Here is a 26,390-nt window from a genome sequence, read left to right on the forward strand (position 1 = left end):
CGCTGCATGTTTCTGTAAAAAGGGAACCATCTGATGCAAAAAGATTGTGTGCCGTCTGTTTAGAAGAGTCAAAGCACAAGAAGATTTTCAGAGTGCTGCGGGTGATTTGGACAGCGTCGGGCTTTGCTAATGGGATAGTGAGTCAAACACACACACACAGCCAGCGACTTTCTGCAAGCGCTGTCCCAGCTCTGCGCAGATAGCCGACATAGCAGACCTCGATAGAGCTGCCCACAAGGATCACAAGACTTGGTTTAGTAGCAAAGGCACCCAGCCGGATTTATTGTCAACAAAGAATGGTAGTAGTACCCCCCAGGCTCTGCCAGACCACTAATACATGGATGCCTCTAACAACGGACCAGCTCAGTGAACAGCAGAACTTTCCATTCCCCCCTACGCCAGACAAAGACATTCCCTCTGAGACCCCTCTTTATACACTGATACAAACAAGTTATGTATCACCCCTCTGACATGGCTACCACCCTTTACCTTGTATATGCTGGTTCAATCAGGACATCTTTATCCATCACGCTGTCATCCTGACCTTATCTTTCAGAGCGGGTCAGTGTGTCCTTGTATTATCTTTGGGGAGTATGTTTACACCATAACCCTGTATTGGGGTGTTGGGGGAATGGGAGGAGTGGGGGTCAGGGTCTGGGCGGGCTTGAGCACCCCAGGGCAAAGAGGAAGCTGGTGCTGGCACTTGTGGCACTATATAAATAAGCCCATTGAGAGCCACTCTGCAGATCAAACCAGGCAGAACTTAAAGCCACAAGCTGCTACAGCTTGAGCTAAAGGGCCATAGCTAGGAGCTATAACAGCTCATATCCACTGCAGATTGGTGCAGCAGGGGACTTGAAATACAGCCTCACCAGTGGGTTACACCTTTAATTTTCCAGCCCATCAACTGCAAGGCGAGGAGATCTGGAATCACTTGGCGAAATGGCAAAGGGCACTTGGCAGCCAGTAGAAAATGGGACGCAGCAGCCACACTCTCACACAAGTACACTGAAGGATGGACAGACGGACACACGACTGCACAGCGAAATCCTGACACTTGCATCAATCACTTCTGGAAAATAGACACTGGGCCCCAGACACTTGGGAAACTTAGGAGCATAACCGCGTGCGTACTTTGCATGAGGAACAGGCGAGCCTGCAGGTGGAAATCAAATTGTTGCACACGTGTACAGCTAGTGAAGAGCAGCCTGTCACCTGATTTGCACCTGCAAAGTAGGCTCCCAATTGCATGCAGCATTCGCTCATTCAAATAAGTGAAGGTCTGAAATTCTCAGTGTCTGACAAAAACAGCCAGGTGCTCCATATCTATAAAGGCAAACAGGCCCTGCCCCGTAACTCCGGCTGTTTCTTGCTTTCCTTCTGAGTGAATGAAAGCCCGCTGAAGTAAAGGGGAATCTTTCCATTGACTTCAGTGGACTTGGGATCAGGTGCTCAATGAGGTTCTCATAACATGGGCTAAGAGCAGGCAAGCCAGGCTCGGTTGTCATTAAGCAAGCTCATCTCACACACAGCTCTGTCAAGTCCCCTCTGATCCCACTTGCATTACCCCATTAATCCTGACCTGGGACCCTTTCATAGTGCATAAAGCTCTTAGGAGCGTGTATGTGTTGTGGGGCGAGGGAACTTTTGCATTAGGTATTTGTCAGATCAGAAAATTAGCAGAAACGTCAGCTTCACCTGCAACAACAGAGTTCAGCACGGGGAGCCCACAGGTCTGTTTGCTATTTACATCCACTTCTGCTCTGACTGCAGTCACGGGATTAATCGCTGGGTTATTCCCACTGAATAACAGCTTGCAGTCCGACAGTGGCAGCTTGCAGTCCAACAGCAGCTCCCCATCTGGCAAGAGAATCCATTGCACTTTCAAAACCAGGTACAGCGGGCCAGATCCTGAGAGGCACCCAGTGCCAGGGGCTATGCCTTTAAGGGCTGAACTTCCCAGAAAGGGGCCGGAGGGTTGCTGCAAAGCTCTTGTTGTTAGGCTCAGCCAGTTGGAACCATCCTAAGAGTAACGCACCGTAAGCATCGAATGATCACTGAACAGCACACGCAGGATCTACCAACCCCCTTTCATTTCTGTGGGAGCCCCAAGTACTCAGCCTCTCTCAGGATCTCACAATGGGCAGCTCTTATCTAATAGTGACGAGAAGCCACAGATTGCCCCTTCCCCCCACCCGCCCACCCACCATAACAGATTTTATTCTGAACAGTCCTGTTGATAAATTACATTCTCCCTGTCCTGACGCTGAATCCACAAAAGCCAGTGAATTCACAGACAGTGTCAGGGCAAGATTCCCCATCCTCACCCTGCCAATGTGCAGCAGCGAGGCACAATGGGGCTCGTGACAGTAAGCCTGGGCTATCCATCTAGACAGCTAGGTGAGTGCAGGACCTGAAATGGTGACCAGGCCTCCTGGATATGGTGTTTTGGCCGGGACAGTCCCTTTTTTAAGGCTTATTCTAACCGTCACGACTTTTTTTTTTTTTTTTTTTTTTTTTTGGCAAAAATGGACATTTGTTCTGTTTGTTCTTGTCGACTTGATTAGTTGGCAAGAGCAAATGGGACAAATGCCCATTTTTGTAAAAAAAAGGCAGGTATGGAGGAACATTTGGGGCAGGGCGTAAGGTTGCCAACCCTCCTGGTTTTGCCTGGAGTTTCTTGGCATCGGGCTCTATCTCCCAGAGGCTACTGGGGCCAATCCGGGAGATTTCAAACTGCTAAAAGTCCAGTGGCTCAGCAAGGCTAAGGCAGGCTCTCTGCCTGCCCTGGCCCCGTGCTGCTTCCAGAAGTGGCCCCTGCGTCCTGGCGGCCCCTGCAGGTGGCAGGGGGTCTCCATACGCTGCCCTCCCCCCAGCACAGACTCTGCAACTCCCATTGGCTGGGAAATGCAACTAATGGGAGCTGAAGGGGCTGTGCCTGCAGGCAGGGGCAGCGCATGGAAACCTCGTCTCCCCCACCTAGGAGCCGCCGCTAGAGGAATGTACTGGTTGCTTTCGGGAGCTGCTTGAGGTAAGTGCCGCCCAGCTGGAGCCTGCAACCCTCACTCCCTCCTGCACCCCAACCTCCTGTCCCAGCCTGGTGAAAGTGAGAGAGAGTCGGGGAGAACAAGTGATGGAGGGAGGGGGATGGAGTGAGTGGGGCAGGGCCTCAGAGAAGGGGCTGGGTAGGGGCAGGGCCAGGGTGTTTGGGTTTGTGCATGAGACAGTTGGCAACCTTAGAGGGGTGAGTGGCGATGCCAGCCCTGCATGGGGGGGAGGGGGGAGGCAGAGCTCAGGCAGAGTTCGAGCAAGCAATGACCCCAGCCTCGCAAGGGGGGCAGGGAGGGCTCGAGCAAGCAGCAATACCAGCTCCAGCCTCGTGCAGAGGGGCAAGCAGGGCTTGGGTGAGCAGTGACCCCAGCCCCACGTGGGGAGGGAGGCACCCTGAGCAGGGTGGGGAGGGCTTGGATGAGCCGCTCGGGCCAGGCCCATGCATGGGGCTGACGGGGGGGAGTAGGGGGGGGCCTCAGGCTAGCTCCACGCTGTGTCCCATTTTCCCTTTGGGAAATATGGTCCAACCCGCTCAGGGAAAAGGCAGAGCCCAGCACAAAGGGAGAACCCCAGGACCCCACTGACTGCAATAAAGGCATTTGCTTAAAGACAATAATAGGATTCGTTTAGTCTAAATGTATAGGCGAGGTTCCCCCTGCTGGATTCACAGCACAAACACAGGCTTTAGATATTGGTCTAGGTTGCCTTTAAAATCTCTCCCGATTTACATCAGAACTGAAGCTTTCAGCCCAGCAGGCTGCTGTCGGGGCTGGTACCGAGCCCCGTTCCTAATGGAACTAATTGGCACCTGTCAAAAACAATCACGGCTCAGTGGCCTGGTGATATCCGAGTTAGCTCGATCTTCTCCCTTCTCGACTCCCTGCGTGTAGACAGTACGTGAAAGGCAGCCGCCTCTGGGGTGAGAGCAGCAGTTGACACACTGCTGACTTGAACTGGGTCTGGAGCGCAGAGCTGCTTTGGAAGCTCACGGTGCTTTACACAGCATTAGTCACTTGCTATTTACTTCACATTTTGGAAGCATTTCCTCTACGTAATCCAGTTACAGGCAGACGTTTCTTCGGACCAGATCCTCAGGGTTTCACTCAGTTCTTGCTCCCTGGGCCTTTGCCAGAATAAGGCCACATCTACATTAGCACTTATGTCGGCAAAATGTTTGACAACTCAGAGATGTGAAAAAACCGACATAGGTTTTGCCAGCATAAGCGCTCGTGTGCACGGCGCTATGTTGGCAGGAGACGTTCTCCCACCAACATGGCTACCGCCCCTCATTGAGCTGGTTTGATGATGTCGATGGGAGAGCTCCCTCCCATCAGCATAACGCGGCTACGCGAGTGATCTGGCAGTGGTACAGCTGTATCGGTACAGCTATGCCACTGTAAAGTCTCTAGCGTAGACATGGCCTAAGAAGTGAAGGAAAATGGCCCCATTGTGATAGCTCCTGGATATACACATACTAAAAGAATCCCTGCTCCAAAGTGCTTACAGTTTGAGTAAACAGACAAAAGGTGGGCGAAAGGAAGTATGATACATTGTTGCCGAGTCAATGATGATTTTTTTGGTTCGGGCCCAAACCCAAAAAAATCCGTTAGATTCCAACTGAAAAAGCCGCCCACCCCCGAAAACTTTTGAAAACTGAAAAAACTTTCATTTTGAATTGACCAAAAGGTTTTGGGTTAAAAAATTTTTTTTTTTTAAATTGAGTTAAGTTTTTCATTTTGATTTGGCCATTTTTTCCACCTTTGTTTGGATTTGTTTGTTTGGATTCAGTTGGCCAAAGTTAGAAAATGAAATGTCATTTTGGAACGTAGAGTCTAAACATAACATTTCTGAATTAAAAAGAACCAAGACACAGAGGAAGGTCTTGGTTTTATGAAAATTTGTGTACTGAAATCAAACCAAAAGAAAGCAGAGCCAGGATTTGAACTCGGAACTCCCTCTTCAGGTCCTTAACCACACCACCATCCTTCTCTCCTTTGACATGCCAGACAAACAACCATGTCCCCTTCTCATGCGTTGACTATTAAAAGTAATTTGTCACAAGCTTTAAAGATTTTTTTTTTTTTATCAGTGTGTAGGAGACCCCCTTTGAGGAGACCATTGCTGGATACTTTTATATGCACCAGCGTACAGACACTGTGATTGAACAATGGGAACACACATCTCAATTCCAAGCAGCAGTCAGGACTCCCAAGCTGGTGCAGTCTAAAGGACTGGGTGATAGCAGGTTCAGCTTGGATCATGACCCTGCCAGCCAGAAGTGACAATTCATTAAAAGTTAAGAGGTGCATAGAATTGTAGGACTGGAAGACACCTTGAGAGGTTGTCTCATCCAGTGCCCTGCACTCAAGACAGGACAAAGTATTATCTAGACCATCCTTGTATTAGACCATCTGGTTCAATGGTTAGAGCACCAAGACTCCTGGATTCCAGCCTATCCTTCACTCTCTACATTGGCTTCCCACTGAATTTTGAATAAAGTCCAAGGTCTCAGTCCTTATCTTCAAGGCATTCCATGGCCCAGGCCCAGGGGTTTAAGACATGGCCTAAAGTTCTGAGATAGAGACCATGGTCAACAACTCTGCTCCTCGGGGACCATTAAGCTCTGTCCGATGAGATTAAAGCTTGTCCGTACAGGAGAGAGAACTTTCAGTGGCCAGTCCCTGACCTGGGAATAAACTTCCCCAGGAACCAAATGCCATCACAAACCTCACCACCTTCTGCTCTAAGTTCAGGGTCACGTACTTTGACCTTGCCTTCAAACACAGACCGATACGTATATTTAAAACAAACATGCTACCAAAAATAAGACATTCCACTTCACACACTCCCCCTGGATGAGAGGATGGGAGAACAAACAGATGACAGATGTCAGTCACATTGCTTGATGTGCTGATGGAAAGTGCTCAGATACTGGTGAGGAGCACAGTATAAGAACCAATAATAGAAAGGAGTAGCCCCATCACTTTCTGAGCTTGGGCAAGTCACTTCACCTCACTGTGCCACAGTTTTCCCTACGCAAAATGGGGATAAAAACTTCCCAACCTCACAGAGGTGGTGAGAGTCTTAGTTACGGTTTATAAATTGCTTTGAGAACCCCAGGTACAAACCGTTGGGAGGAATAGCAGGGAGTGACAATACAAACCAGGCTCCAGAACAAAGCGGTGCATTAAACAATTAAGAAGACATCTGGACCAGATGGGATTCACCCAAGAGTTCTGAAGGAATGCAAATATGAAATTGCAGAGCTCTGGTACATAACCTGTTGCTTAAATCAGCCTCTGTAGAGATGACTGGAGGATAGCTAATGTAATACTGATCTTTAAAAATGGCTCCAGAGGCAATTCTGGCAATTAAATGCCAATGAGCCTAATTTCAGTACCAGGAAAATGGGTATTAAACACATAGATGAACACAATATGTTGGGGAAGAGTCAACATAGGTCTTGTAAAGGGAAATCATGCCCCACCAATCTATTAGCATTTTTTGAAGGGGGCAACAAGAATGTGGATAAGGGTGATCCAGTTCATATACTGTACTTGGACCTTCAGAAAACCTTTGATAAGGTCCCGCAGCACAGGCTCTTAAGCAAAGTAAAGCAGTCATGAGATAAGAGGGAAGGTTCTCTCATGGATCTGTAATTGGTTAAAAAGATAGGAAACAAAGGGTAAGAATGAATGGTCAGTTTTCACAATGGGGAGAGGGAAATAGTGTGGTCCCCCAAGGACCTGTACTTGTTCAATATATTCATAATTGATCTGGAAAAGGGAATGAACAGTGAGGTGGCAAAGTTTGCAGATGATACAAAATTACTCAAGATGGAATGCTTTGGGCTTTACTAATGGGATCTCACTAACTGGTGACCAGGCAACAAGATGGCAGATGAAATTCAATGTTGATAAATGCAAAGTAAAGCACATTGGAAAACATAATCCCAACTATCCATACAAAATAAGGGACTCTAAATTAGTTGTTACCACTCAAGAAAGATCTTGGAGTCATTGGGAGTAGTTCACTGCAAACATCTGTTCAATGTGCGCAGCCGTCAAAAAAGCTCTCTCTTTTAGGAACCATTAGGAAAGGGATAGAAGACAGAAAATGTCCTTGTACACCCACATCTTGAATACTGCATGCAGACCTGGTTGCCGCATATCAAAAAAGATACATTGGAGTTGGACAAGATGCAAAGAAGGGCAATAAAAAAAATGATGGGGGTGCGGAGCAGCTTCCATATGAGGAGAGATTAAGACAACTGGGATATGATAGAGGTCTATAAAATCATGGGTGGTGTGGAGAAGGTGAATATGGTAGTGTTATTTACTCCTTCACATAAACACACAAATCAGGGGGCACCCAATAAAATTAATGGGCAGCAGGTTTAAGACAAATACAAGGAAGTTCTTCTTCACACAACACACAGTCAGCCTGTGCGATTCATTGCCAGGGGATGTTGTGAAGACTAAAATTGTAACTGGATTCAAAAAAGAATTATACACGTTTGTGGAGGATAGGCCCATTAATGTCCTTTAGCCAAGATGCTCAGGGATGCAACCCCATGTTGTGGGTGTCCCTACATCTCTGACTGCCAGATGCTAGGACTGGAGGACAGGGGATGGATCACTCGATAATTGCCCTGTTCTGTTCATTCCCTCTGGAGCATCTGGCACAGGCCACTGTTGGGAGACAGGATACTGGGCCAGAAGGACAACTGGTCTGACCCTGCATAGCCATTCTTATGTCTATTGGGTGATATTATGGTGGTTGTTCCAATTGAACTGAAGGCCCCGAAGTATTATTCCCTTTCCATAAGACACATGTATTTATCAATACAGGACATTATGGGGAGGAAATTTGTTCACATAGAATGGTCATCAAGAAATCACCAAGCAGAAATGGGGGAAGACACTTAAAGATGTTAAAAACAAAACAACAAACAAAAACCCAAGTCAGCCAAAATCAACAGGCATTCCAGATCACATTCTTTAGCTTGGTGCTCTCAATGTGAATGTAGCAGAGAAGAGATAGTATCTATTTGACGATCTTTTATTAACGAGACAATATAATTATATTATTTACTTAAAGGTAATGGCTGAAGTGCCAAGTACATGAAATTTCAGCCCAGGTGCAGTTGCTAGAGCTCTTTTGCACACGAATACGCACGCTCTGACATAATATTTGGGAATAGCCTGGTGCTCTAATCTGATAACAGGATTCTAATGATTTGAGTTATGGGAATGTAACGGGGCGGCAACTCACCCTTGCAGCGCCTCCTTCTGGTCTCTCCAGGAATTAGCTCTTCCAGCCTCTGGAGCGCCCTCTGCAGGCCAGTGTCTCGCTGCCGCTGGCCCCCGTGTCCCTCCCGGACCCCAGTGCCCCTTTTACCCAGGGTGTTGCCCACTGGTAGTACCCCCACAGTCTTTGGGTCTCCCTCCCCAGGGAACCCCCACCCACTATCCCCATCTTGCGTCAGTCTTTGGCTACTGCCAGTCACCATTAAGCCCCCGCACACTGGGGCGGACTGCAGCGTATAAGCCAATCATCACAGGCAAGGGGGGATTTGGACCTGTTACCTCTGCCTACCCAAGGGGTGCCCCCTGCAAACCTAGTACCTTTTTGGCCTTCCACTAGGCCTGCAGCCTGGGGGGTTTCCAGGCCAGAGCTCCCCAGCTCCTCTGGCCTTCCCCCACCCCTGCTCCACCTTAGCGTACCCAGGTACGCTCCCCAGCAGCCAGGCCCTTCTCCTTCTAAAGGCAGAGAGACTCTGCTCCTGACCCACGGCCCTCTTAAAAGGGCCAGCTGAGCCCTGATTGGGGCATGGCCCCAGCTGAGCCTGCTTCCCCAATCAGCCTGGGAACTGCTGGCTCCCAGCCACAGCCCTCTCCTGGACTGTTTTAAGCCCTTTAAGGCCAGAGCAGGTGACCACCCCACTACAGAGAGCTAAGAAAAGCTTATGCAAGTGAAAACATTTTGAACTTGCTCATTGGAGGCATTTTTCTTTTGGTTTGTTAAAAGTTCCCTTGCAACGTGGGCCAGATTCTCAGATGCTGTAAACTGGAATAGCTCTATTGACTAATGGAAGCGTGCTGATTTACATGCGCTAAAGATCTGGCCCGGAAAAGCTCCTATGCCAAGAGAAAAAGCAACAAACCAAATCTCTCCATGGAAGAAGAAAGGTTGCACTTGAACTGGGTCATAAAGTCGGTGCAGTTCTTGTACAAGAAACACACAAAAAGAAAAGGAGTACTTGTGGCACCTTAGAGACTAACTCTAAGGTGCCACAAGTACTCCTTTTCTTTTTGCGAATACAGACTAACACGGCTGCTACTCTGAAAAGAAACATACAGTAGTATTTTCCCTACCATGCTCTAGGTGGCACATGTTCTCAATAGAGGATTGAGACTTTGATTTAAAAAAAACAGCTGCATGTTTAGAGCAGAGGAAGTGCCGTTTGCCAGCGTCTGCGACTAGAATCTTTCCTCAGGAAGGCGTGATTAAAATGAGCGGCTTCTTGATCTTTATTACAGGCGGTTTTGTATTTTAGACAACTGAGCCCACATTATGGTAATGGTTTTTTCAAAAAGCAAGTTCTGATCTTTCCCTTTTCTTGGCCTCAGTGTGTAAAGAGACACCCATGCTGCAATCACAGGTTGTGACAGCAGCTTGGGCTGACGCACCTGTGCTAGCTTTGTAAGCTAGCTCACGCCAGCACGGGACTGTACCAGCCCACCCAGAACCCTGGGTAATTACTCCCAATCCTAGGTTGTTGCCACTTCACCACTCCAGTACTCAAGCTAGCTCAGGATACCTGCATGAGCTGCAGTCACACTCCATGATTGCAGTGTAGACACACCTAAGGCAAGAAAAGGTGTGTTCTTAACTCAAGTTCACTAACTCGGGATAATATAGCAATGAAGACATGGCAACTTGTCTTTCAAGGCAGGTTAGCAGCTTGACTGCAACAGCAGGCTCCCCAATAAGCTTTAACTCAAGCTGCGAGCTTGGGTTTGAAGCCGAATTGCCGTGTCTTCACTGCTATTTTAAACAGAGTTAGCCAAGCTGTAGCTCACGAAAGCTTATGCTCAAATAAATGTGTTAGTCTCTAAGGTGCCACAAGTCCTCCTTTTCTTTTTGTGGATACAGACCAACATGGCTGCTACTCTGAAACCAGAGGTTAAGAGGTTAGCCTCTTTGCAGCATACATATACACTAGATGATCAAATGCTTTATCCCTTGAGAACATGGGAGCTTTGCCATGTTGCTCTACCTTTCAACAGAGTTCTTTTACGCTGGCGTAATATAAGGCACGGCAAATTAACTACTGCCACTGCTGTGTTCATAAATATTAGAGACGGGCTAATCTCAAATTTCAGGATAATTTTTTTCTGAGTGATGCCTTGCGAAGGGCAGTGCAGAAAGGAAAAAAATATTTTTTCCCCTCGAAGTTCATACTACACTTTATCTGCTTCCAAAGATTCAGAAGATGGGGGCACTGGAAGGTGGGGGAAGAGGAGAGAGATAACTACTCTCAAGCTCCCCCCAGAAAAACAAGCTCCATCTACTTGAGATCACAAAAATCAGATGCCAGTCACAGCAGATTGTGTGCGCGTCTCTCTCTCCTTTCACCACTCAGAGGCCATGATATGATGTATGCTCCTGACACACACTTTCTGAATGACCTGGCAAACTGCAAGTGCTGGTAACTCTACAAAACTCTTTCCACTCATGATGCCAAAAATGAGGTAAACTCACAACAGACTATGCCCAGCATGTACTTATTTGGGGATGGAGGAGACTGTCCTGGTGCCCATATATGAGCCTTCTTCCTTCTTGACGCTTTAATCAATGACGGACAATGTTGACATTTAAATCATCATCATTAGGCTTCAGAATTTGTATTGAATGGGGACACCTGGCACCACACAGAACTATTGTTTTAGGCCAGTTGAAGTCTCAGACAGATGCACTGCATCCATTTATATTTGGTTGACACCTGGCTAGTTATCTCCACCACCATAAGGCTTAGAGACTTAATGAGTTTTAAAGGAAAGTTTAGGCTGCAGAGCATAGCTGGAAAAGAGCCCAGGATCTGGCCAAACTTGGCCTCTGCTCCTTAGAGATTCTGGCTTCTCCAATCCCTCCTTTTAAATTATGCCCCCAATTCCGCAAGTACTTACGAGCAAGTGCATAAATGTCAAGAATGTGAGAAATCTCATGGACATCAACCTTCCTCAACTGTGAATACAAACAATCCAACCAATGAATAATACATATAGGAAACCACAAACTGCTTGCCGCCATTCTGCAAACAGGACAAGATACTCAAAACCATCAGGGAAATTATTTACTGAGAATCCTTCCCTCAGCCCCAACTGTCACCCACACACAGGTGCTGCCTGGTAGAAGATAAGGCTCAGGACATCCGATACAACCCACGGGGCTACAATTGTTCAGATATTCTCCTCCCCTCGCATTCATCCGGTGGGAGAAAGAGCCATAAATAACTTGACGATTAACATTTCTTCTCTTCCCTTTCTATCCCTCACTAACCATAGGCCCTACTCAGCCCCAAAGCTACATGTTGAGCAACTACATGGCTTATTGTGTGGTCGTGTCATAGAGACGCAACGTTATTGTTGTGGGATCACCGCCTAATGTTTTGGTTATTTTAAACCCCCAGGTTTACCATGTTGCTCTGCACAAAGCCCCTGATTCATCAAAGGGCATAAGCATGTGCTTTACTCCCATCAGCTTCAATGAGACAAACATGTTTTAAGTGCTTTGCTGGTGTGATGGAGTGACTGCCCCACACTCACCCAGCAGGGTTCAATGCAGGCCAGATGGGCCACTTAACCCATTAGGCAGCTGGCTAAGGAGGCTCAGCTAGGCAGGAGTAGGTGGGACCTATAAAGTCCAGGAGCTGAAAGCAGAAGGGGCTGCTGGGAAAAGGCAGACACTCCCAGGTGACAGGGAGGAGTGAATGGAGATGGCAGGCTGCAATCACTCCCTGGGAAGAGGGAGGTTTTGGGGAACAGGTAGGTTGAAGAAAAGGGGAACCAACAGTAGGAAGAATAGGGTGACCAGATGTCCCAATTTTATAGGGACAGTCCCGATTTTGGGGTCTTTTTCTTATATAGGCTCCTATTACCCAATTTTTCACACTTGCTGTCTGGTCACTCTAAGGAAGAAGCCCAGGGAAGGAGCAGTGAGGCCAGAGAGAGAAGGCCCAGATTGCTGAGCTGAGGGTCGCTGGGCTGGAACCCAGACAATAGCGCGGGCCCGGGTTCCCCTACCAGCCATTGGGCGAGTGGCACCGAGGCAGTGAGCGAGAGGACTGCCTTGGGCTATTGAGGAGCTAAACCTCCCCTGGAAAGGGGAGAACAGGGACAGGGACAGGGACATGGCCGGAGGGCCGAGCCACAAAGAGGACACTGTGGTTCCTGAGGCTGCGAGAGGGGCTGCAGGTGGATGGAGTGACTGTGTGCAAACCACGGACAGGGGGGCGTCGGCCTCGAGCTAATCCCCAGAGCACCAGGAGGAGGTGCTTGCCTGGTGGTGAGGGGTGCGTCCCATGACAGCTGGAATAGGGGCAGATTTAGGAAATGGCATGTAAAAGGAAGGAGAAGATGGTAATGGTAATGCTTTGTTGCAATGTAAATTAATGGAGATTCTCACAATCCTGAGCAGTTACTGAAGGACACGCCAAAGGACAGTCCAAGCAAAGTAAGGAGAAGAGGTGGCGGTCAACTATAGGCCAGGTCATCACAAAATTACATGTTGAATTGCCATAATCCTTGCATTGGGAGCATGATGGGAAAACACCAATTAGCACCTCAGGGGCAATACGAAAAGCCGGCGTGGAGGAGAAAGATGTTGTTGGAACAGAGGATGCAGCAGAGACATTGCATCATTCTCTAATTAAGGAAGATGAAGCATCAGCATTGGAGGAAAGTTTGGGAGATGGGAAGCTCTTCATATGCCAAACTATAGGCCACTCTGTCAGAAATTCGCACGCACAGTTCTCTCGACCTCAGTTGTTTCTAATACACCCCTTGCGATTGGATTTAGGGGTGAGATTGTGTGCCCTGCCCTTGGGAGGCAAAGCACATGCAGTGCAGGAGGAAGGTGAAGAAAAAGGATTCTGGTCTGTCAAAGGCCAAAATGGATTCTGGTGTAACACAGGTAGCTCAAGAAGCTGCTCCAAGATTCAGCAACCCTGACTGGGCTGCTTCTGAGCAGCTCGACAACCCACTGCAACCCTGCCCCTGTTTGAAAGGGGCCTTGCAAGAGTTACCTACCCTAAGGGAATTATTCCCCTATTGGCTTTTAGAGCTTGGGACAGGGCATTCCACTGAGGACTGTATTGGAATTGCAAGTTATCACTTTAATAGTGTGTGTGGGGAGGAGGGTAGAGGGTTTCTGGTCCTGCTTGCAGGCAGGAGGCTGTGTAGGGAAGCATGCAGTCAGAGGCAGTCAGCAGCCAACCAGCCAGCCTAGAGTATAGTGGGATGAGTTGTGCCTCTGTTTTTAGGGAGCAGCCTGTTTTGTCTCACTCTGATTTTGCGTTCTTGCTCTGAATTCTCAGAAATAAAGCACTGTTTTGGTGCAACCTTCCAGCAAGAGAATTTTTTGTTTTTACCTAACGTCTCTGTGTTTATGCCATGACAACATTTTTGTTCTGTTCGAACAGCAACCCAGCACAACGGAGTCCAGCTCCATGACTCGGGTTCCTAGGTGCTACAATAGGAATACTACTACAACGGCCCAACCAGGAATGAGAATGTGTGTGGTGTGAGGGGAATCCCTCCCTAGGCACCTAATTAGCACCTTTAACTGCACATCAGTGTCCAACTGGATGTGTATTTGCCCATATGCGCATGCAATCATTGCCATTGTGCACAGTGTCTCAGTGAATGGGTGCGCGTATGAAGTGTGTGGGGCGCAAACATTTTTTTCCACATCCTTTTCTGAAGGCCAAACTCTTCCCTTATAGAGCCTCAGTTTTTTTTGCCCTTTTACTGACATACTTAAATCTCTTTGGAATGCTGTTACTCAAAATCACTGTCCTTCACACACATCAAGGAGGATGGTGAATAGCTGCTCCATAGTTCAGCTGATGATGATGGAATGAAATATCTACAAAAGGGGGGGGGGGGTCACTTCCATTCTCCCAAATTAATGAATTTCACTAGATATTTTGTTATTGTCACATTCATCTCCATTTTAGGTTACCAGAGAACACGGCTACCTTTTCATTGGTAACAGAACTAGGCACCTCGTTCAGGATTCATTAGTACGTATGTAATATCATAGCAGTGATGTAAGCTGGAGGATGGTCCAATGGTTAGGGCACTAGGGCTTAAGAGATCTGGATTCAACTTCCCACTCTGCCACAGACTTCCTGGCAGGTTTGGGCAAGTCATTTAGCCCCTCTGTGGCTCAGTTTCCCATCTTCAAAATAGGGGTAAATAGCTCACAGATGTGTTGAGAGGCCAAATCCATTAAAGATAAGGAGGTGCTCAGATTTTATGATAATGCGGTCCTTATAAGCAACTCCGGTAGAGAGACGTTATTTAAAATAATCAGCACCCTGTTGCAAGAAAAAGCAAGATTCTCCCCTTGAAATGGTGACATGTCTACCTTCCACATGCTCCAGACAGAAATGCGATTTCAGAGCACAGCATAATTCTGTACCGATGTCTCGTCATTACGGGCTTGATCCTGAAGCCAACTGAAGTCATGGGAAGACTCCCTATTGATTCAGTTGGTTTCAGATCAGCCCCTGAGCCTTAAGATACCTTTGTTAAACCATGGTAGTCTGTTGCTGTTTTAGAAGAGGAAATCAGTCCTTAGGACACTTTAAATAATGAAAAAAGAAAGAAAGGACACATCAGAGCACAGCATAGAAATATATAAACAGTATATTTCTCTTTTTATTTTTATGTTTCAAAATACAACAGAGTTCCTTATACAATAAAGGAATGGTTTCCCCCAAGAAGCAACTCTTTTATCAAAAGAAAATCATTCACTGTAATCAACACTAGTTAATATGTATGCGTTTACAATCCTACTTAGCAAGTGCACTATCTATAGGCTCCATCTCTAAATACAAACCATTTGTGTTTTGCCACTTAAAATATTTATAGACTAGTTCCTAGCCGAGCTGCCAAGGAAACCTTCTGGTCACCAAGTACAGCAATATATTAACTGGCTGCATTCCAAGTGACATGTAGAAAAATAAAACCACCGCTAGCAATCTCCTGGCATGTAACCGATTGAGCTCAGCAGTTTTTCTAGCACTAGCTTGTATGGAAGCAGGATACAGGATTTAAGAATCAGCTCTGAATATCTCAGGGAACAGAGAATTAAAGCTCCTCTGTTTTTATGTTCTGGGTGCTCCATGAAGCTTACCTGTATGCCATTACCCTGTATTTCCAAGAAAGTGGGGGCAGAGGGGATTTGTAATCTGTCATTTCCATACAGGCTCTTTGCCAGTCTAACACAGGCAAAGAGACTTAGCTGCATAGCATAATCCATAGGGGTGAATACTTTAGGGAAGTAAGAATTAAAGGGCAGATTCTGCCTTACCCACATGGCAAAGTGCCAATCTCCACAGTGGAAATTGAGGCATAAGGTACTACTCCGAGGGGGTAGGGAGGAGGGGAAAGGGAGAAGAAAATACAGAACACTGTTTGTAACTAGAATATTCTTGAAGATCGCTCTAACCCAAGTTACTCAGTTAAACGTGTGAAATTCTGCTGACGTTACACATGCTCAGTCAGCTGACGTGTAGGTAGGTACGACTCAAACCTTCCATGAACCACCATGCTTGGTGAGTGACATGACGGGCTTGTCTGCTTGCCAGACTCTTGCATTTGGATTTCCTTTCTCTACATTTGGGTCTCTTTGCCATCTGTCAAGTAGAGTCACAGTTGTGGAGGCGCACCTCAGCCTCAACTGTGAGACCTGGGTGCTTAAAGTTGGGCTCCTAACTCTGTATTTAGGCATCTAAATAGAAGTGACTTGTTTTCAGAGGTTCTGAGCACCCACAAATCTCAGTGCAGTCAAGGGGAGCTGCAGGTGCTCACTCTGAAAAACTGAGTCACTTATTTAAGTGCCCAAGTATGGAGTTAAGCCCCTAACTTCCGCACCCAGGTTTGCAAGGGCGGGTTTTTGCCAACCAGAATTAGCTCCATGTCCCGAATTCAGGACGTCTGGGGCTACAAAATATTACACATTGAAATGGATACATTGATAATTGAAAGGTGTATAGAACATTACTGCTCAGACATGTATTTCACTGAAACAGATACACCACACGATGAACTTAATAGTTTATACCAAGAGGGCTGCGTCACTCATTGAACATAATCAATCGCACCCTGAAAATAGATCACCTGCAAACCAACGTACTTAATTACCTACTGTACTAGCTCCTGCACGCATTGGATCAGCTACTTCCAGCAAAGCTGATGGATGTCTCATTGCCCTGCTGAACTTGGTAAACCAAGTCCGGAAACAGATACATCGGATGTTGAACCTGATGTGCAGATTTTCTGTAGGACCTGATCATGTAACTAAGGTGAAGGTACTGTCAGCCAGCTCCTCTCTTTGTGTGTTGAGGACAGAGTGCCGAAGACTATTAACCTAAAAGATTTTCATTTAATCAATTTTCCTCCTGGCTGCCATCTTGCTCAATCACAAAGCCGACAGCACCATAGCAAGAAAGCAGTGCAACCGTGACACAATACAGGAAGTCACTGGGCTTGGTGCATTTCAAGCTGGAAGTCAAGCAGCAGTTAAATTTAGAAGTGTATACTAGGCAGGAGGATTTGGTGGCTATCAACACCTGGGCTCTCAGCTCAAGACTAAGTGAAATGAGCTTGATGGTCTAGCTTGATTCACAACAAAAAGAATCCACATTACAAATGCCACCATATGCATGTTGGCACAACAGGTCACCTCTGCCCATTGAGCATCCAGGCTTTGGCTCTTATAATGGAAACTGAATTCTCTCACCAGGAGGGGCAGAGACGGGGAGGGAGAGGCAATACATTCCCCAGGACATAATAAATGTTCCATCAAATGCAGTTCAGGATCGTACCCAGATTTCCATGTTCTTGCACTTTTATGTAGAAAAATTATAGATGAATTTTCTTAGCTTAAAGGGCAACCATGTCCATTTGTGAAGAAGCAACAAGGCTGGAGATGCCATAAGGATTATGGACCCAACACAGTGAAAGAAGAAGGTATGAGAATACGTCAGGCATTTCTGGATCCTCTTAAAATATTCTGGCAACCTCCGATATCCTCAGCTGGATAATCCTGGTTGCCAGTTCTTTGCTGTAACACAAGCTAGGCCTGTAGCCACGGGGATAGGACTGGGAGTTCAAGGCACGTTTTCTTTAAGCAACTTGATATCAAATTGGCAATGCTATGTGCTTTTCACGTCTAACATCCACAGACCTCCTTGGAAACACACCTAGGAAAATTAGCTAATCACATCACTTCAGTATTTTTGGAAGCTCGAGGGATGAAAGAAAGGCCTGCTCTGGAAGAACTGCACCAGAAAGCTAACCATCTAAAGAGGTGTGGCATACATCAGCACAACAATCATATAACAGAAATGATGAATGATTCATAATCGTCTCAGATAGCACGAGTTGCCATGCCTATGCCTAGAAGCTAGCTCAGAATTTGTACAGGCCAGCGAAGATTGAGTGGCCTGCTAAAGTGACACATTGCCAATGTCTTTGGAATGGAGAGTAGATTTTGCTTTTGACGTATGATCCATGGAAGGAATGTGTGATGGTCAACACAAGGAGAAGAAAGAGCAACGATTTAGTAGCAGTAGCCTATGCCATGGTATGGGAAACAGACGTGGCAATTTATTAATTTAAATCATCCCTACTGCTGCCAGCTAGCTTCCAGGTATAAATGCACATTTTAAAAAGTGACCCTCTAACTGTTCTAGGTGACTCTTATCTGTATCTACTCAGACACGTGCAAAGTGAATGCTTAGCAGAAATGTGGAACATGATGGCTGTTCTTGAGGAGAGACCGGTGTATCTTCTCCCATTGACATTTCTTTCCTCTCAGAGATGGCAAATTATATATTTGTTCTGATTAGCTCTAGATCTACAATCCAATCAGCTTGAACCAAATTCCTGCTTCTCCCAGATCATGCCGTTGAACTACATTTTTCTGATGATGGTTTCAATGCAGTGAAATGGAAGGTGCACACCTTTCCAAAAGTTGGCTTAATTCGGTGGTTCAGTTGGAGATGTGTGTTTTAGAATCTGGGTGCATCAAGCAGATGTTTTTTGTGTGGACCTAATGTGAGATACAGTGAAGTCAAGGGGAGCAGCACTGGGCTTGTAATGACCATATTTCAGCATCTTAGTGTATTGTATTTGTTTTTATATTGTATCCCTAATTCATGGGCAGTTCATCAGTGACATGTGTTTCTCACAGTACAGTTAACTGATTCTACCTTGAGATGTTTCACCAAGTAGCATGTTTGGACAGAAAGTAGTTTTAAGTTTTCTGTGTCACTACCCTGACAGTGACCTGGTGGTATGTAACCAGCTAGCTTTTAACATCCAATAATGCTTTCAAACTTTGCTACTGCTTGGTGGAGATCTGTGTGTTAGTTTCTGAGCACATTGTACCCTGTTCAGCAGCCCATACAGCACCAGTGTTCTTTAATACACACAACAATCCTCAACATATCCATTTCAATGTGTAATGTATCAACAGCATTTCATCAGCTTTAAAAAGACGAGCAGACCTATTTATCAATTAAGATTACATCTCTACCTGATCAGGATGACTTCTAGCTATACCATTAAGTGCCTACAAGCTACAGCCTTTAAAAAAAAGTGTATTATATTTCCCAGTACCCTCATAATTTTGGCAGATGTTGGCAACTAATTTAGGTTACAAAAATCCAGTCATTTCACAAGCATTTACTGCCTTTTGACTCCAGTAGAATACAGCACAAGGCCATCTTAATTAACAGCAATCATCATCTTTTCAGATCCAGTTCTTTGGCAATATTTATACATAACATTGTGCATATCTATCTAAAGAGCTTATAATAAAAGAAAACTTTTGGTTATTACATTCTAATGGTCTTAACCTTCACACAGGTATTAAAGTGCAGAAATAGTTCTGTTTAGCAAACTCTCTTTTCTTAGTTAGCCTACTTCCTGGAAATGCCTGCTTATGTCAGTAAAAAGAGAAGCAAAAGAACTTTCATTTGTAACAGGAAGGGAAAGGTACTTGTATGAAAATCCTGACTTTTTTTGGTCTGAAATAGGATCATCATTACCAGTATCTTGTGAGCCTTATGTAGTTCAAGAGACATTCCGACATAGTCCAGTTTTTCATCTGATACCCATAGATTAGAATGTAGGGCCAGATCCTCAGCTAGCAAAAATAGGAATAGTGCTATTGACCGATGATTATTTACATCAGTTGATTCTCTGGCCCATGATTTATATAGTGAAAACCCTGGGGGAGCGGGCGGGGGACCTCTAACAGTCATGTTTATGCTAGAAAGAAAATACACGTGAGACTGAAATTACAAACTGTTCCAAAATAACTTAACATAAAAGTAGTTAGGGGGCTTATTTTAGCTGTGAGGGTTAAATTACCTCCAATTGTGTTGAAGTGTAACTATTTCTATATTTTACATTGCTTAACTCAGCGACATTTGCCACTGCATCTGGATTGCTAATTTCAGAGAGACAGAGAAAAGTAAAGGGCATTTTTGGTTCTTTCTAGAAATTGAGAAAGAGCTCATTTAAAATATTTTACTCCTGCAAGGGCTTTTGTTAAATGCAACATACACAGTCTGTCAATGCAAAAATGACAGGTTGTGGTATCTCATGCAAGTTTACAAGGTGAACAATGAACCCTATGGTAGCTGTTCTATTGTACATAGTTTTTTAGGGTTTTCTTTTCCTTTTAATTCTACAGTATTTTAATGCAGTTTGCAGGTATGCTTATAGGCTTTTCTGTAACTAGATTTTTTATACACGTGTACAGTGAAATTCACCTCCTATGCAGGGGATCAACTCAAGACCCATGGACCACTTATGTTCCATGAGACTGCACAAAGATGAATTTCACCTATGGACATTTACTTGAAACAGCTGCTTTGCACACAGCATTCACGCCCCTCTCCCAGTCAGGGGATCCACCATGTGCTTTAAACCCTCTCTTGCACAGAGTCTGATTTTTCACATTGTAAGGTCTGTTGTTAGGAACACAAACACTGGGAGCCCAGGCATCAATGACATAACACAACAAATGTGTAGTTAGAACACCCATGTTTTCAACATGCAGGTCACTCCAAAGTATTTAAGACACCCAACCTTTTCAGGTGGTTTCATTTCAATGCGTTTTACACTGAGAAGGAAAGAATTTGTTCAAAAATTGTCAGAAAATTGTCTTATTGCAATTCATATCTGACAATGGCTATCAATACTGTTCTCTTTTTGAGTTACCTAGCTTTTGTGTGTGTGGACTGGCACAGACTGCCCTCTGGCCCAAACAACAGTCTTGTTTGCTGAATATTAACCTCATCTTTAGGTACTTCAATTTGAAACCTCTGCAATGACTCCAACAGGCTGACTATAGATCTGATTCCAGGATTAAGAATATTAGTCAATGTGCATAATTTAGTTGCCTTTAATTCTTATCTTGTTCTTGATCACACAAATATTGTCAGACCTGTTTGTTAGTTAGATATGTTTGTTACTACAGCGATTTCTTTTTGGTGTGCTAAGACATTCCTAGTAAAAACAAATGAATGGCAATGCCCATGTTTCATTTATTAAGAGGGCCAAATCAGGCCATGCCCTTCACAGCACATCTGCAGGAGTTAAGTAGAACATAAGGTTACATTTTCTAGGTAATACAATGCTGCTTAGATGGCTAATGAAGTAGAGAATCTATTTCCCTGCAATTACTGTGCTAAATGTTTATCCCCGACAGTAACAAATACACCCTTAGGAACAACCTGGTGCTCCTTCACTGGATTGTCAATGAGAAACTTCAAAGAGAAACTGAACACTCTGCTCTCAGTAGTTTCCTTCCAAGCTGTAGGCAACTGCATGATGATGGAATCCCTTTGGGGGTTATTAAAAGTAAACTAATTATTGAATGAGTTATTGAGTTTGTGTTTATAAGCTTGGTTTTAGCATATGAGCTTTCTTCCCCAGTTCCTCTCATTAGTGATGGAGAGATGTGTTTTACACTTTGTAAAGAAAGCCAAATCGCCAATGTATTCTCTCCGATAAATCTCACCACCAATTATTGTGCAGTTTGCTTGAAACAAAACACTTTTCTGCACTAATCTACTGTCTGTTTGCATTTATTGTAATGTGATCTTAATTTTTGCTTTTTAAAATCTATCTTCATTGCTCCACTTTCTTTTCTTCTAACGTTTGCCCCTAGCTGCACTACAGATCAACACGGAATTCACTAAAGGATAGCTTGTTTCATAGTACTTCAAGTATAGAAAAACTGACCACAATACCAGCTAAATTAAATAAACAAAAGATAAAATAGATAGCAGGAGAGTTAGAATTCATACAGAAATATAATGTAATGTCTGGGGATGGGGGGAAACGGGAGGTAGCTACAAAACTGAAACAGTGAAGTGACAAACAGAAATATTGATTAGGAAACAACCAACTTTCACTACCTACTGTACATTAAAATTAAATGGAAAATTCACATGTCGGAACGCATTCAGACAGGGTGATGCAGGTCACAAAAGCCAAAGGACTAGAGGAAAATGAAGGAATGTTTGAACTTAGCAGTATGTTTAAAAATAATCATCAGTAATTAGGTTAATGCAGTTTGTCAAAGAATGGCTTTGAATAAGAAAATAGAAGCACTGAAGCAAAAGAACAAATGCATGTCAACACAGTACAGATAACACTGATTGCACAAGAACACTTTCAATATCTTGAAAGAATATGCCTATATATCCAATATATGTATAATATATATGCAAAATATATACACAAATCTAAATTATGTATGTATATATGTACACATAGGCAGTTCTGTACATATGTATATGCGAACATTAATGCACATGACTGAATTTTGCCACATTTCAGCATCCAGGTGAATTTGGGCACAACCAAGAAGCTTGCTGCTGTACAAACCTACAATTCTATATTTGATTATTGAGAAGTAACAGTGTAAAATAGGTTCAACTAATTCCCAAGCAGCTTAGACCCAGCTGTAATTACATCAGCATCACGAAGTGAATCCAACCTCTGAACATTTCTGGTACATATGAAGACAAACAATACACAATCTACAGCTTTAGATGAATCAGCACAACCATATTCTTTTGCTTCCCAGCCCATCCACTAATCAATAACTTGACGAGATCACTACATGTCTCCTCTGACATAGGGCTATCCTTTTGGAAGATGAACTGGAGATATAGGTAATTTCATTAAAGCTCCAAATTATTCAGTAATTCTGTAAAGCAAGGGTTGATTACTGTCCTTATATATCAATAGTGTTCTGGGAAAAGGGACACAGTGTATAAAAAGGGATCCCCCTTAAAAAAAAGGGAATGTGAGGCAACCCTAGCACAGCACAATCCAACAAGAGAAACACATTGATCTGTGGGATTTCAAGTTTTAGGATGTAGAAGGTAACATTTCCATAAAGCTGGCTTGCCTCAAAACTCAGAAGAGTAATGGCCTCTCAATCAAAGGCTGTTTTGATCTGAAACTTGAATGGCCAATTGGTCTTCAACCACGTATCTCCAAGCGCCAGACTAGAGCAGAAAGAAAGTCCTGGAGGTTCTAAACAAAAGAGAACTTCAGATAAATAATTCTACATCTCAGCAAGGCCATTTCCTTTTGATTTGAAAAGCTGTTCGCTGTTCTGAGAGCAGAGATTCATTTTTAGTGCTCCGCGTCCATAGCATCTAGGTATTTTGCTTCAATGATCCTAGGAAGCAGGTTATACCTACGAGTGAACAACAGAGATAATAAGATTCAGGTTAGTGCTGCAATAAAGGTTATGTTCAGAGCTGGGTGTGTCTGGGGCAATTCATACAACTTGCTGATTTACATTAGGTTTGTCAAGCTGGAGTCAAAACACAGCCATGTTTGCTCACATCGCTGGAATCCCTGAAACAGCTGTTATTCAAAAATCACAAAGCAGGACCCAAAACATTATGAGACTGGCTTAAAAGAGGACGACATTTTAAATAAAAGAATACATTTGGGTTCCTTTTACTTTTAAAAGAACCCAAATAAACAAGTAAGCTAAGATTCTCAGACACTCAATGCCTCCAAGAGCTGGGGCTTTAAGAAAACACACCAAATATTGCTTGTGAGAGCTAGCACCACTGCTTTTACATTCGTCTTTTGCTACTGCCCACTCCAGTGTGTTTGACATGTCTTGTCCCTGAGATGTCTCTGGTTACAATTTCAGGTTACAACCAGGACCCCATTCTGCTGGGCACAGTACAGATTGGGGCCTCTGGAATCTACTTAATAATGATATTTCCTTTGAGTGAAACAAACACTAAGTGGCACCACAGTCAACGTTAAAAAGCTTTCTCCTTAATATATGCTACTGGACATTTGTAGATTAATCCTCTGCTTCCTTAACAGCACAGGAAGTTACTTTTCAGCTATTTAAATAATAAAGACAACAATTTAATAAGCCTGGTTTAGATTTAGAACTCCTCAATAGGTAGCCAGGAAAGGAGGAAATTTCAAATCTCACTAACTGCAGTGCAATGCCCTAAACTCCTCAAATTGATCCGACATGAGATAAACACTGGAAAATGAAAACATCCTGAAAAACACAAACTCTGTTTGATCTAAATTCAATTCACGTTGTGAAACACAAATGATTGTGCAAAGAGGAAAAGGGATGCTTAAAATACTCTCCTATCCATGGGGATTACAGTGTCAGAGAAGTCATGTTTAGTCAGCAGAATCCATGCTTCCCCAAAGCTCTGACCCTGCTAAGAATTGTGACAGCTTTAGGAGAGGTCACATTTTCTCCGGATGGTATATTCCATTACAGCCAGGGTAGAGTCTCCCAAAATAATTACTCCTGGGGGCATTCTGCGCCAAAAAAATTAAAAATTCTGCGCACAATATTTTAAAATTCTGCAAATTTTATTTCTCAAAGTAACACTACATAATCACACCAGTTTTGATTATTTTGGTAATTTGGTCAGCAAGTATGTCTGTAAGAATATGGACATGGACAAAAATTCCCCCAAGAGTAGAGAGTTAAAGAAACTCCCTACGACAACCAGTTCCTGTTTCTCTGCCCTCTTCTCCCCACCACAGTCCAGGGGGCCAGACACCCGCACCCCCTTCCCCCAGAGCCCAACTGTGGGGCTCCCCCGAGCCAAAGAATCCAGAGGGAGATACCGCCTGATGCTGGGTCCCAGGCTTGCACAGAGTTTCCTGCGCGCCACCGTCTCCTTCCCTCAAGGCATGCTGGGAACTGCAGCTGCCAGGAACCCTCTAACTCAGTGGTTCCCAAACTTGTTCCACCGCTTGTGCAGGGAAAGCCCCTGGCGGGCCAGGCTAGTTTGTTTACCTGCCGCGTCCGCAGGTTCGGCTGATCGCGGCTCCAGGCCAATGGGGGCTGTGGGAAGCGGTGTGGGCCAAGGGACGTACTGGCAGCCGCTTCCAGCAACTCCCATTGGCCTGGAGCAGTGAACCACGGCCACTGGGAGCCACGACTGGCTGAACTTGCGGACACGGCAGGTAAACAAACCGGCCCGGCCCGGCAGGGGCTTTCCCTGCACAAGCAGCGGAACAAGTTTGGGAACCACTGCTCTAGCTCCCTCTCCCTCCCCCATCAGTATCTTCTATGTGCAAGCTAGGCTCTGCCAAATTCAGTGGTCCTAGTGGCAGCTAGCCAGCACTGCAGCCCATTTCTTTGTGGGAAAGGAAATTCTGAGTGCACAATGTTAATTTCTGCAAAATTCTGCTGGGACTCACTGGATACAGGTTCAGTTCCCAGCTCTGTCACAGACTCCCCGTGTGACCTTGAGCGACACTTAATCTCCATTTCACTTTCTTATCTATAAAATGGGGATAATACTTCCCTTCTCCTATCCCATGCCTGTCTTGTCTATTTAAATGATCAACAATGTGGGGGCAGGGACTGTCACTTACTATGTGTATGTACAACACCTAGCATAACAGGGCCTCAAGTCTTGGTTGGGGACTCTCAGCAGCAGGGTGGGTTGATTTAAAGCATGATTTCAAGCACTGAGTGGAAAGCTTTCATTTAATTGACCAATTTTAATCAGCTTTTCCATTTGTATTTCAGTTATTTCCTAGAGAAAGGAATACTCTCACTGGTTGATATAACCATTAAAACATGTTGATGTACATCTAAATAGAGCCTTTAAAGTAGATTTGGTACATCTTTTTGCTATTCAGAAGGGTTCCCTGTAACTATGTACATTTATTTAAGAAATTATATAGCTTAGTATTTTCAGATCATCAATTGTACATTTTTATAAGTTAGAAAATGGTCAACGATGGGTGGAGCCATAAATATTCATAATTTGAGAACTGAGCCAATCAGAGCTCAGGTAGATAGAAACTATAGAAAACGAGTATGAGACCACCCCATGGGCTCAGTGGATGATCCTGACAAGATACATGATGGTGTCTCCTGGAGTCAGAGGTTGGGTCCTAGTGCCTATGGTGACTTTGCCAGTCTCTTGTGCCCAGTAGCACAGCTCCTGGGTCCCCCACAGGACCAAGTCCTTAATACAATAAATCTCCTATTATGCCATATTCATAAAGCTTGGCTTCAAAAGTTGGATGTTTATCCTCTGGTTCTCTTTCTGTGTAGAAAAGCAGCCTTTAACTCAGTTTTTGATAGAGGCTCATGGATTCAGCATATTTATTTTTTTATTTAAATGTTTTAAGATATTGTAAGTAGTTTAGACCTTAACACATTTTGTATTAAATAAACAGGTTTATTTTTTCCAAGAAAAACATTAATTTAAATAAAAAAATCCAATCTACCCCTTCCCCCCCAAAGAAAAAAACATCTGTTTTTATCCACCCTGCTCAGCCCTGCTGTAATACTAACTAATGACGACAAAAATTCAGGACACAGAGAAGTAAAGGTTCTCACAGTTACAAACTTGCTCTCATTGCACATACTGTATATACTGAAGTATCCATCTTGCAGTCTAAACAGAAATCCCTAATATTGTCTACGTGCAATATGAGATAGTGAATGTTGCTATGAGAATTGTAACTTGGAGTGCAGGGGACTGGACT

The 26,390-nt window shown here is 44.5% G+C and overlaps 1 protein-coding gene across 15 annotated transcripts in view; it reads right to left on the bottom strand.

Moving 5' to 3' along the window:
• Positions 1–20,591: 20,591 nt before the first annotated feature.
• Positions 20,592–26,390, bottom strand: part of SLC4A11 (solute carrier family 4 member 11) — a 244,348-nt gene continuing 238,549 nt past the window's right edge. For all 15 annotated transcript variants that reach the window (XM_038399688.2, XM_038399686.2, XM_038399687.2 and 12 more), the window contains exon 20: positions 20,592–23,076. In XM_038399688.2, coding sequence (XP_038255616.1) covers positions 23,013–23,076 — 64 coding nt within the window. In that variant the 3' untranslated portion in view covers positions 20,592–23,012. The remainder of the gene's footprint in view (positions 23,077–26,390) is intronic.

This window comes from Dermochelys coriacea, chromosome 4, assembly GCF_009764565.3.
Source record: "Dermochelys coriacea isolate rDerCor1 chromosome 4, rDerCor1.pri.v4, whole genome shotgun sequence".
Taxonomy (NCBI): Eukaryota; Metazoa; Chordata; order Testudines; family Dermochelyidae; genus Dermochelys; species Dermochelys coriacea.